The 11657-nt window shown below is 46.0% G+C and overlaps 1 protein-coding gene across 3 annotated transcripts; it reads right to left on the bottom strand.

Annotated features, from left to right (window-relative positions):
• Window positions 1-9: 9 nt before the first annotated feature.
• Window positions 10-11651, bottom strand: LOC102291938 (dematin). Of its 3 annotated transcripts, none has more exons than XM_014329546.2 (15): window positions 11378-11651; window positions 10816-10896; window positions 10605-10733; window positions 8642-8686; window positions 7386-7572; window positions 6709-6753; window positions 6354-6506; window positions 5830-5939; window positions 4159-4264; window positions 3461-3519; window positions 3340-3382; window positions 3115-3122; window positions 2968-3024; window positions 2585-2665; window positions 10-1338 (listed from the first exon to the last, which is right to left on the bottom strand). In XM_014329546.2, exons 1-15 carry the CDS (start codon window positions 11471-11473, stop codon window positions 1225-1227), a joined length of 1314 nt encoding a protein of 437 aa, XP_014185032.2. In that variant the 5' UTR covers window positions 11474-11651; the 3' UTR covers window positions 10-1224. The 3 variants fall into 3 exon arrangements, with proteins under 3 accessions (XP_014185032.2, XP_042070318.1, XP_042070319.1); XM_042214384.1 differs by having other exon boundaries at window positions 10816-10899; XM_042214385.1 differs by having other exon boundaries at window positions 5830-5936; window positions 10816-10899; window positions 11378-11650.
• Between the last annotated feature and the right edge of the window lie 6 nt (window positions 11652-11657).

An 11657-nucleotide genomic window follows, 5' to 3' on the forward strand; every position in this document is an offset into this window, starting at 1 on the left:
TGTGTGTGTGTGTGTGTGTGTGTGTGTGTGTGTGTGTGTGTGTGTGTGTGTGTGTGTGTGGCAGTGGCTTCTGCTGAACTAGAAAGAAAAAAACTGGGAGGAGACGGTTTCATCGCAGCCAGCGGAGGCTGTGGATCAACGCATGATGAACGAGCTTCGAAGCAACCGGAGCCAACGAGAGGAGAAGAAAGGGACCACCCTTTGAGCTTAAAGGGGGCTCCTGATTGGATAGTCTGTCCCCAAACTCAGTCAGTAAGAGCTCCCCAGCTGTGAGGCGACTGTCAGCTGTACTGGGGGTCGGGTTGGGTGTGTCTATTACTTTAAGAAACTCATTAAAGTCTCAAAGTTTGTATTATTAGGGGCGTGGCCTCTTTGGTTGACAGAAAACTGCAGTTCCTGTAATCGCCACTTGAGGCAGAAATGATTTGTTCCTTTTAGTCAGCTTACGCTCTTTAATTAGCAGCTTCTTAGTACTTTTTAGCCTCATGTTCTCATATGATGGGCAGTAAAATCAGTCGCTGTGTTTGTTTATGAACTCAGGTCAAGCTGAGCTTTTATATTATTATTTAATGTCTTCCACTTTTTGTTTTTTAAGGTCAAATAAAATTGTCTAAAGATGGTTTTTATATTTTGTTGTGATTAAACGACATGCTGACATCATCAACTAAACCACGCTGGGTTAGTTTGTGCGCCGGCCGCAGGTTTAAGGAGGGCGTTCAGTCTGTCATGACTGAAGTCGAGCGACTGCGATAAAACCATCTGCTTGTTTTTCTCTTTGATGCTGGAAAGAAGTGCTGTCACTATGACATCATAGCTGGCTAAGCCAATAGGATTAATTCTTCGTATAAAGATTGCAACAGGTTTGTTTGTCAGTCCAGGAGCTGACTCGGAGTCAGCAGGAATGTTGGCCGGTTGTCCGACTGTGGCTGGGATGCAGGGGTTCAGAGGGTCTTGTGAGAGCGCCGACCCATCACGAACCGCCACAGACCGCAGACTCGTCCTCGTTCTGTCATGTATTATTTGTGCTCGCTCCGTCCTTCATCGCTAACGTTTTGCAGATAAACGGTGACGTTAATGTGTGCAGCATTCGTGTTTCTCTGCAAACCTGAAGCCTCCTTAGGTGTCTAAAAACTGAAGTGAGGGTGTCGGCTGATGATGGCGCTCGGAGTCCGTTTGGTTCCGCGTCCCGCCGGCTGGAAGCGAGGGACTGTGAGGCGAGCAGCTTCAGAAGAGACAGACCTTTTTTTTCAGGTCGTTCCTCTTCCAGAGGGAGAGGCGATCGAACTGCTCGATGGACATCCCGAAAACACTGAAGAACTCCTCCTGAGAGAGGTGCCTCTGCAGGGCGAGAGACAGCCACAATCAGAGAGAGAGCAGGAACAAAGAAGGCACTTGTCATTTTTCACCCTGCACCGACCCCACGCTGCGTCTAAAACAACCCGACGCATTTTTCCAAGGTCGTCGAGCATCAAAGAGTTTATTAACGAAGCTGCCAAATATTAAATATGATTCTAGTGTTGTGGTCCTAAACAGCCAGCGGTCGATCATCTGAGAATATTTAAAGATAAGAGGAAGAAACATTCTCGCTCAGTCAATTTCAATAAATGTTTAATTATATAAAACAGAATTTTCTGAGATGTGACGGCCCGCCCTGGACCCTGGATGACTCTGTCCGGTCTTTAAGTGATGACATATGAACCCTGCTTTGGTCCGAGCTACTCTGAGTTTATGAAGGCTGTTGTGTTTTTAACATGTTTTGTATCTTGTTCTATTTAATCTGAAACAGTCAGTGATCACTGTCGGCTTCTCTCAGTTTTTATTGCCGCTAATCATTTTAAAGCTCAATGTTTAAACCCTTCTGCTGTAACTACAGCCCCTGCAGCAGTATATTAATGACTAACCTCGTATTGTGGATGGATTATCTCAGTTGTTCTCCTGACTGAAGTTTGGTCCGTTTACAGCATCCTGCCATGCGACTGTATTTGTCTCTAACCATCAGGAACCTTCACGTTAACTTTTATCGAGTGGAACAAAGTTGGCGTTCATCCTCCAGCTTCACTGTGCTAATGTTATGCTAACATAGCTGTGTAGCTAGCGATCACGTAGCACAACATTGTATACCAACTAGCCCAACTACAAACGTCACTGCTGTTTAGTTTTCTGTCTTCATTTATGTTGGAAGTGACAGCAGAGCTGTACGTTTGAATTTTTCAGAAGTCTCTCAGTCAGAACATGCTGTATCATGTTTAGCTGGAAGCTAGCGAGCTAACTTCCTGCTAACTTCTAACTCTGTTAAATGTAACAAATTCTGTTTTCATGGATGTTAAACTTCATAGTTACACCTGGTAAAGCAGCAACGCTGATCGTTTTATTAAAGATGAAAGAATTTAGACAGTTTTTAACTCTCAGTGATGTCACAGTGTTCGTGTGACTTTGGGACCTGAAGCGGAGTTTGGACCTGGAAACAGCTGATGACAGCAGACTAAAAGACCGGATATCGATAACGATGTGGTTTGATATCAGCACAGGTTCAGCAGCTCGAGTCGTACTGACAGAGACTTGGTCTTGTTTGTCATTTTTTTACCTCCAGCTGTGTCCGATCCACACCGGGGGGCAGTTTGCTGCGTCCTCTGTGAGTCACCACCAGCACCTCGTAGGGATAAACCTGCACGCAGACACGCAGAGGAGACGTGACGTGAGAACCACATTGTCCTCGTGTCCCGCTGAGGGGACGAAACAGCCTCACACATTTATCTGCTTGCTGCGCCCGAGTTATGTGGAAACAGGACATGTTTAATACATCCGCCCTGCTCATTCCATATTCTTATTCTATAAGGGCAGCTTTGCACAAGTGACAGTTCATAATAATCCTTCTTTATCTCACACTGACGCTCAGAGATACCCTCTATGACATCATAAAGATCCAAGAGTAGCTTGGCAGAGCTTCGGCAGCTCTACTTTCTGTACCTTGTGCTCCAGCATGCTGGGGAGAGAGTTCCCTCTGTCCATCCTCGAGTCCCCGTTCTGACACAAAAACAAACAGTATGATGAACACCGGCACCAATTATTCATCAGGAGTTTCTGCAAACAAGGTTAAAATAATGGAAAGTGTACCTGAAGCCCTGCAGAGACACAAAGAGACACAAACAGTTTCATTATTTTCTGTTACGAGTTCACTGATGCAGGAAAAAAGTCGAGTCTGAGAATGGACGTTTTGTGCTGATGTACAAGTTCAATTTTCAGCACAAAATGCTAAAATACTTCACAGGTGTAGTTTTACAGGTGTACAACTACACCTGTAAAATCCTGAACCTGAGCTTTAATGACGGACGTTTGTACCTGCAGCAGGTTTCTCCGAGGAGCTGAACTCGGCCGAGCGCAGCTGCAAACAAACACAAACAGGTTGTTGTCTTCGCTCGACTTCGTTGTCAAACCTCACAGCGAGTGTGCGGATACTCACCCTGGACAGGCCGCTCTTAGAGGGCGCTGGGAAATACACGGACCTGGAGGCGTTGGACCCTGCAGAGCAGAGGGGAGGGGCTGTGAGGGGGAAAGGAAACACTACACAACATGTGCATCAGTCCTTCCACCTGGAGATGTTTTGTTCTGAAAGGTCACGACAGTCACCTGTGACCAGGTGACATCACTTCCTGTTTCCACGATGCATCATGATGCCTTCACTGAAATCTGAACCTGAAACACTAAAACTGCAGTTTTTTAATTTGCACCAAAAGTTACAACAACTGATAAACTTTAAAAATGTTTTGCTGTTTAGAAATTTTACTTCCTCGTTCACTTTACTTTCTGTAAAGTGACGCTCATAAAATCAGAAGAATTTCAGGTTCAGATACTTTTACTAACAGCGCTTAGACTCCTTCAACTTTGCAAATTTTCTTCGTATTAAATGATATTTTTGTGGTTTTGTGACGTCTTTGTCACCATGAGTGACTATTGGTCTCCACAAAGTAGTGGTAGAATAGTTATGTTAAGCTATAAAGTTTATGTCTTGCATATTTTCCACAACCAAACCCATAATCACATACTGTGTATTATCTTACTTATTTTATATTTCTTTGTATTTTATTTGTATTTTTTGTATTTTCTTTCTGAAATCTGTACCTAACGCAAAAAATGTCAAGTGTGTGTGTGTGTGTGTACCGGCGTTGTGGCTGCGCTCTGGTAAAGAGCGGGTTTTCCTCCTCAGAGGCGCTGCAGACTTCTCCAGCTCCTCCTTCAGGATGATTTTGCCCAGATTGGACTGAATCTGACACGAGACAGAAACAGAAGACGACTTGTAGTTGTAAAAAGCATAATAATATATTAAGTAAATGGCCTGCGTTTGTATAGCGCTTTACTTAATCCCTGTGGACCCCAAAGCACTTTACACTACATTCAGTCATTCACACACACTGGTGATGGCAGCTACATTGTAGCCACAGCCACCCTGGGGCGCACTGACAGAGGCGAGGCTGCAGGACACTGGCGCCACCGGGCCTGACCACCACCAGTAGGCAACAGGTGAAGTGTCTCGCCCAAGGACACAACAACCGAGACTGTCGGAGCCGGGGCTCGAACCGGCAACCTTCCGATTACAAGAGGAACTGCCAGCTCTTGAGCCACGATCGTCCCATAATCCAAAGTATTCAGAATACGTTACTCTCATTGAGTAACGTAACGGAATATGTTACAGAATACATTTTGGGGCATGTAATCTGTAATCTGTAATGGAAAACATTTTAAAAGTAACCTTCCCAACATCTGCACATGTTTGTAGAAAGACAATAATAATGAAAAATGCATCGAGCAGTTTCACGCAGGGATCGTTTTCCTTCCACCGAAGCAGACCCTTCAGCAGCGAGCTAACACGCAATAAGAGCTGAAGAGGACCAAACATCAACCTCCAGGTCTGAAGAAGCACGCTGCAGCTCCTCTGGTGTCCAGCAGGGGCCGCAGTGTCCCAGAGACTCCCATGTTAAACATGCTCACAGCCTGATACACCGACTCTTCTGCCTCTGTGGGGGATTTCCTCCTTCATAACAGCTGTTTATTACTCACCTGTTTAAATCCTATTAAGGCTTAAAGTTTGAGGGGTGTGGCCTGTTTGACTGACAGGTGGATGGTGACACAGGTGACTGTAGCTGCTAGCTGTCTGCTAAGCTTCACCTGAACGGGACCTCTGTGTTTTAATGACATCATGTGACCAATAACATGGCTGCTGTGAGGTCACAGCAGACTGAGCTCAGCTGTTGGGAGAAATTCGAGGATTTGACTGATTAGCGGGTCTCTGTGTTTGACTCCGCCCTCCAGCTTCTCGTGGTCACATCTCGTTTTTAAAAAGGCAAAAGAGGAGCCAACGTTAGACAGCAAAATGCAAAGTGCCCAGAATAACGGCTCGTGTTCATCTTTTGTATACAGTCTGTGGGACGTGCAGAGTGACACAGCCGATTCTGCAAACAGACGTTTCTGACGGAGCTGAAGTGCTCTTCAGGAAAAACGTGGCTTTTATTTTGAAATGAGCCGTGCCTCTAAAGGATACACACGACAGTGAAAGCACATTTAAAGCTGTTTAACCCGTGCACAGATTATGTCTGCACACATTCACATCTCCATGATGAAGTCAGTGTTTTCAGTCTCCCACCAACCAAGCAGCAGCTGACGCAGCAGCAGTCCTCATGCTTTATTCATTGTACTGTGAGAGTTTTTAAAAGCAGCTTCTTGCATGTGAATATTTCCTGCTTTTCTGACAGTGAAGGTGATTTTTGGTGATTCCTGACCAACTTCAAACTGCTGCAGCTCATCTGCACCTGCAGCTGGCTCCGGGTCTCCCACCTTGTTCAGCTCTTGCTTCTGAAGCTTTCTGAGTCCCCACAGCTCATCATCCAGCTCTCCATCCTCCTCCTCCTCGACTTTCTGCTCCTTCCTCTTCCATTCCTTTTCTGCTGAGAGGAGAGGAGTTATGGAAAGGAGAGAAGAAGAGAGGAGCCAAGGGAACAGTGAGACAAATACGTGACAAGAAGCAGGAATAATCAGGATTTAAAGCCAGACGTGATTTTTAGATGAAAACCTGGAAAATCCCACTTTCGTAATGAACTGTAAATGTAGCACAAGGTGCGTCTCATTGATCAGAGTGTGTGTATGTATGCATTTGTTTAAACATCATTGTGAGGACCAGAAATTGCCATGCAACTATAGTTGTGGGGACTAAATGCTGACGAGTCTGAAGCATGTTTGAGGCTCAAAGTGTAAGTGTCAGAGTTACAGTTAGGCCAGAGTGAGCGGCTAGCATCGTGTCACTTAGATGTCCTCACTAAGATATGAAAGCACGAGTGTGTGTGTGTGTGTTTGGGTCGTACCAATCACGGCCAGCGAGGGGGGGCAGGGCCAGTAGTCGGTCTCGATCTTGGAGGGCTGGTTCGGGTCTGGAGGCTGAGCTGCAGGAAACTTTGAAGACTCGATGATCAAATCCTCGATGTGTTTCCCCTGAGGGACCGAAGAGGACGACACATCTGTGCACACGCACACACACACGCACACACACACACACACGCACACACACACAGTGCATGTTAAAGCAGATTAAACACAGTGAAAGGCGGCGTGCTGTTCACAGGACAGCGGCTGACCCACATTCACTCTGTTTTCATTATGTTCAGCGATACATTTATTGCAGCTTTTATTCTGAAATCGATTTGAACCTCAGTGACTCACCCTGTTTGTAGATGGGAGGCTTCTTGTAGATGTTGGTACCATTTTCTGAAAACAATAAAATCACATGTGTGACACCTGTGCTCTTCTTTGCTTGCTAAACAATAATTACTGGTTCACAGTTTGAACATGAGCTCCAGAGGACGGCACATCTGGGACTTGTTGCACTTCTTGGGTCTGACTGAGTTTCAGGTGCAGATCTTTTCGTTGGTTAATGACGTGTGGTCCAAGTATCACAGCACACCTGACTGGTGGTGCATGTACGATGCAAACTGGACTCTCTGAGTCAGCACAGTGGGACATAGAGAACTCCAGATGTGGACCAAACGTCATCAGCATCTGGAAGCGGTCTGTGTGCACAAACTCTAATTCAGTTTCACTGCTCACAAATCAACTAATAATCCCAATAGTTGTCTTTTCTGGTCCTGACATTAGCGGCTAGCACATCTCAGACGTGGATGCTGTGCTGACGAATCACTGAAGCTCATCTGGGAATCTCTGAATTTCTCGTTGTAGCCCCTCCCACAGGGTAAACACACGTGTTTGAAGAAATAAGTCACCTGATGGAGCTGCTGTTGCTAACTGGGTGAAAACCTAGCTGATGGAGCTACATCTGCACCCTTCAGTACTGTTCTCCACAGTCAGTGGGGTGAGTCCGGCTTGTGGAAGCTCGTGTTTACCTGGCCTGTGGAAATGCTGCACGGTGCTCTTCACAGTACCAGACGAGTGTGCGTTGGGTGTGGTTGGTGTGTTTGGCGTTGACGGGGTGTGTGTGCTGTGGGTTCTGGTGCTCGGGATGGTGGAACCAGGCGAGGACCCTCCAGGTGATCGGCTCTCGAGCCACTCCCTTGTCTCCTTGGACAGATTCTGGAAACACAGAGGACGGTATTTTAAAAGCGTGTCGGTGGGGAAATGTGAAGGCAGAGCCGGTGATCCTCCTCAGAACCTTCTAATGAACATGCAGGGCATCCCCATGAGGACTTTCTAAGACATGATGCCAACTGCATCGACACGACCATCAAAGCAAGACCTCCTCCATTACTACCACTACTTAATGGTCCTCAATCAGAATTAGAGGCCTCTTGAACCTTTACAGAGTAAACCTTGAAGACACGGCCGTCCCTCATTAACCAAAGAACCTCTTTTAGTGTTAGTAGAAGCACCTAAGAGACCTTTAGGATCTTCTGATTGATAACTAGAGCCTCGTTTAAAGATAACTTATGAGAAACTACTTCACATGACTTCAACCTCCTCGAGGATTCCTTGAACTAACACTTTACAGCCTTAAAAGAAACGCAGTGACTCTTAGGACGCCCCTCGTCAATGCTCTAAATGACCAACAGAGTCAGTGTGAAGAAGAGCTACCCAAAATATGACTCTAAGTAATCTGAGTATGCCTGGAAGGATGCCGTCCGAACCGATTACTGCAGCCTCGTAAGCCTCAAACAAAGAACTTCACACACATCATCCCTAAACTGTTTGAAAGGTTGTTTAGAAGCTGAAACCTGTAAAAGAAGCATCAAACCTTCTCAGTGACCACTGGGATGTATACGACCTCCTCGCTGACATCATCATTTCTGAGGTTCCACTATGTTCCTGACTACAACCTCGTTAAACATGCCAACATTAAGGTTGAGATGCTTCAGCGTCAGGATCACTTTCACAGAAGCTGGTCTGAGACAACGACAGGACGATGTTGTGCTAATAACAACCCATCACAGTCACACGCCCACAAAGCATCTGAGATCTGCTTCTGTCATGAGACCCTATATTGTCTGCATTTCCATAATATCACACTTTCATTGTAGGGCTCTGATCTGACCTTTGACCTCATCACTAGTGCTTGTTTTGTTGCAGAAGTCTCTGAGTGTAAACAGGAAGAAACTAATATAAACTATATGATGATATGTAAAGAAAGAAGGGGGGGGGGTCTTACCTCTGGGGAGGGAGGAGGAGAGATGGAGCGAGGAGACAAGGACCTCTGCGGAGAAAAAAGCAAAAATAGATGAAACGCTCGAAGCTAAAAATAGATTCAGAGAATGAAGACGAAGCTCCACAAACACAAACTCTGCTTCTGACACTGAAGTCGTTTCTTTTTTTAAACGATTGCACCAAATGTAAATTCTAGAGGATTACGTTGCAATTTACACTTTGACCTGAAGGTGGCAGTGTTCTTTACACCCAACGATTAAATCCAGACACAGAAATGCTTCACGGTAACGTGATGTGAAGCATAAATCAGAGAAGCATTTGTTTAGAGTAAAGGAAGAGTTGGATGATGACAGCAGTGCAGACGAAGACCTGAAGCTCCGAAATCAGATTCCTTAAAAGAATTCAGTCTTTGCACTTAAACAGTGGCCACAAGGCTCCCAGCAGGGGGCGCATTTAGGTAAATGTGCATTTATATGCAGATGATCAACATTTAGCATTTAGCTCTTTGTTGAAGTCTCCTCCTTCGGCTGGCTCTGCTGTTAAAAACAAACCTGTGCAGTCTGAATGCTGTGACAACAGCTGCAGCAAACGTGTGTCGTGACACAAAGTTTGGACTTTGTGCAGAATCAGCTTCAGCTGCGAGGCTCATCATTGCCCAGCAGAGCTTAAAAAGTGCCTTTTGTTTGTTTCAGTCATCAGTCTGCAGTAACCACAAGACTGTGACTGAAATCACTGATCGCTGTGCTGGACAGTCAAAAACAGGAAAACAACCGAAAACCCCACAAAACAGATGAAAGAAGGTGCAGCACACAAAACACAAAAAGCATTCTGACACACAATCTCTCTTTGTCTGACCCAATCTGCACCACAAAATACAGACACACACACACTGGGCTCGGCTGTTTTCATGAGCTGTCAGCTCTCTAAGCAGCAGATTGATGTCCGTGTTTGCAGCCAGACGCAGAGCTCACCAGCCGACTGTCAGAGCAGCGACCTGCTGCCACGCCGTCTGGTTTCCACGACTCCGGCTCTGCGCTGAGCTACAAAGGTCCCGGAAGCACCGAGAAGAAACTATGGAACAACAGGACTCTACAAGCTGCCCGACCCTGTAGATGCTAAATGCTTCTGTAGCATTTAGCTACACATAAACATCTGATCACACGCTGCATTATAAGGACAGTGAAACCAGCAGGATCTGCACATTACTTAGGTTTTAGTAAATTTGCACCATTTAAATAACTCAAAGTTAAATAATAGCTTCTACAAACGCCTGCTCATTCAGAATTAAGACTTCTAATCCGTCTCAGTCGTCTCTGAGCTGCATGTCGGAGCCGTGCTGCTTGTGAAAAGTCAAACCAGCAACCAAAAGATGCACTAAGAGGACATCTGAGCTTTAGTATCTGTGAAGAAGAAACAGTCACGATGACTAAACAATGATACGACCACCTCCCGCTCCAGAGTCTCCTCCTGTCAGACCCACCGGCTGCAGTTCACCTAGGGGGCGCCCACGAGACAGTCCTCACTAAAAAGGAGTGAATGAAGCTAAACGGCTAAAATAATCATTAAGACAAAAAACAACAACAAATAATTTTGTCTTGTTTTGTTTTACAAATCCAGCATCAGTGATGTGCTTCAGTTTTACAGGATGATATTAAGATCTGACTGTATTTAAACGCCTGCTTTGAAACAATAACTCCAGCACGCGTGCAGAAGACGCAGCTGACTGTGGCGGTTGGTTGGGAAATGGTTTGAGGTGCAGTGATGTTAGAACACGCTAATAATGACAAACTGGAGCTATCGGCTCCACCTCTTCAGCTGAAACAGGATAATATTAGAGAACATGTTTCCAGGCCAGAGCTCCACACGGTGCCTCATCTAAACAGCGCCCCCATCAGGCAGGACGTCCAGAGAGCACCAGTGTGGCTGTCAGCAGGAATCTCTAAACTATGACTGGAGGGAGACGTCACCTCCAGAGGACTGTAGCTGTAGTGCGGCTGGTAGATCATCAGATCGGGTCTCTCGATGTCCAGGATGGCTTTGTCTCTCGGTAAGGCTGCCAAGTCCTTATAGCCGATAACCCCGTCCTCCACTCTGGCCTGGGGAGAGGGGGGGGGGATTACAGATTATTACCTCCAGATTAATCTGAAGGGTACGAGAGCGCGTGTGTGTTTATCTCACCACGATGGCAGCAGCAGGGGATCCTGGGACGCCGGTGCCTCTGAGCGACAACACACTCCCCGGAGACGTCTGCGCCAGCTGCTGCTAACATACACACACACACACACACACACACACACACGCTTGTACTTGTGTCTTTGTGAGGACTATTACTGCCTCTTCCCCAGAGCCTAACTTGAACCTTTCCTTCCTAAAGGAGCAGGAGAAACGTCCTCACTGTTCTGCTTCTTCTGTCAGCTTTATTATTTCCAAGCTGGAATTGTTCTGTAACTTTATTTGTTAAATTAAAAACCAGCCCAGATGTAAATTTGGCCAATCCTCCCTTCAGCATCGCCTCCTTGTGCACCTCTGGACTTCAACACCAAACATAGACTCATCTTTGAGCTGACACGCTTCTCATGTGGAGGAACATCGTTACTGAACCACCAGGAGGACTTGTTGGTTTTTATTGTTGAGCATCGTGATTATTCAGCAGAAACATCGTCATGCTGCAGCATCTCAACAACACGCCCCCCCCCCCCTCCCCCCCGACAACTATCAGCAAAAGAAAGGTGTGGTTTACCTTGGGCATCATCCTGACTACTGATTGGTCAGTTCCTGAAGGAGACACACAAAACATGATGTTAAATAAAGAGTAACAAGTCAGACGTTTCAGCATGACAAAGCAGGAGAGGCCAGAAAGAGTGAGGCATCATGGGAAACTTTCCACCAACCTTTCTCACATCAACACGTGTATCAGCTGCTCTGGTCCACACATGAAACATGAGTCTGACAATAATCTCCTTTTGTGTTCTTTTACTGTGCTGCTGTGCATCAGTGTTTCTGTCTGTGATAGAAAGGCC

The sequence above is a fragment of the Haplochromis burtoni genome, unplaced genomic scaffold, assembly GCF_018398535.1.
Source record: "Haplochromis burtoni strain Fernald_Lab_line unplaced genomic scaffold, NCSU_Asbu1 Contig_557, whole genome shotgun sequence".
NCBI classification, from domain to species: Eukaryota; Metazoa; Chordata; class Actinopteri; order Cichliformes; family Cichlidae; genus Haplochromis; species Haplochromis burtoni.

Excerpts from the sequence above, each read along its gene's own strand:
- LOC102291938 (XM_042214384.1), bottom strand. The coding sequence starts at position 11,473 with ATGCTGAAACGTCTGACTTGTTACTCTTTATTTAACATCATGTTTTGT. Across the intron at positions 6,507-6,708 it reads GCCTCCCATCTACAAACAGG|ATGTGTCGTCCTCTTCGGTC; the intron begins GTGAGTCACTGA and ends GCGTGTGCACAG. Across the intron at positions 3,383-3,460 it reads CTAAGAGCGGCCTGTCCAGG|CTGCGCTCGGCCGAGTTCAG; the intron begins GTGAGTATCCGC and ends GTTTGTTTGCAG.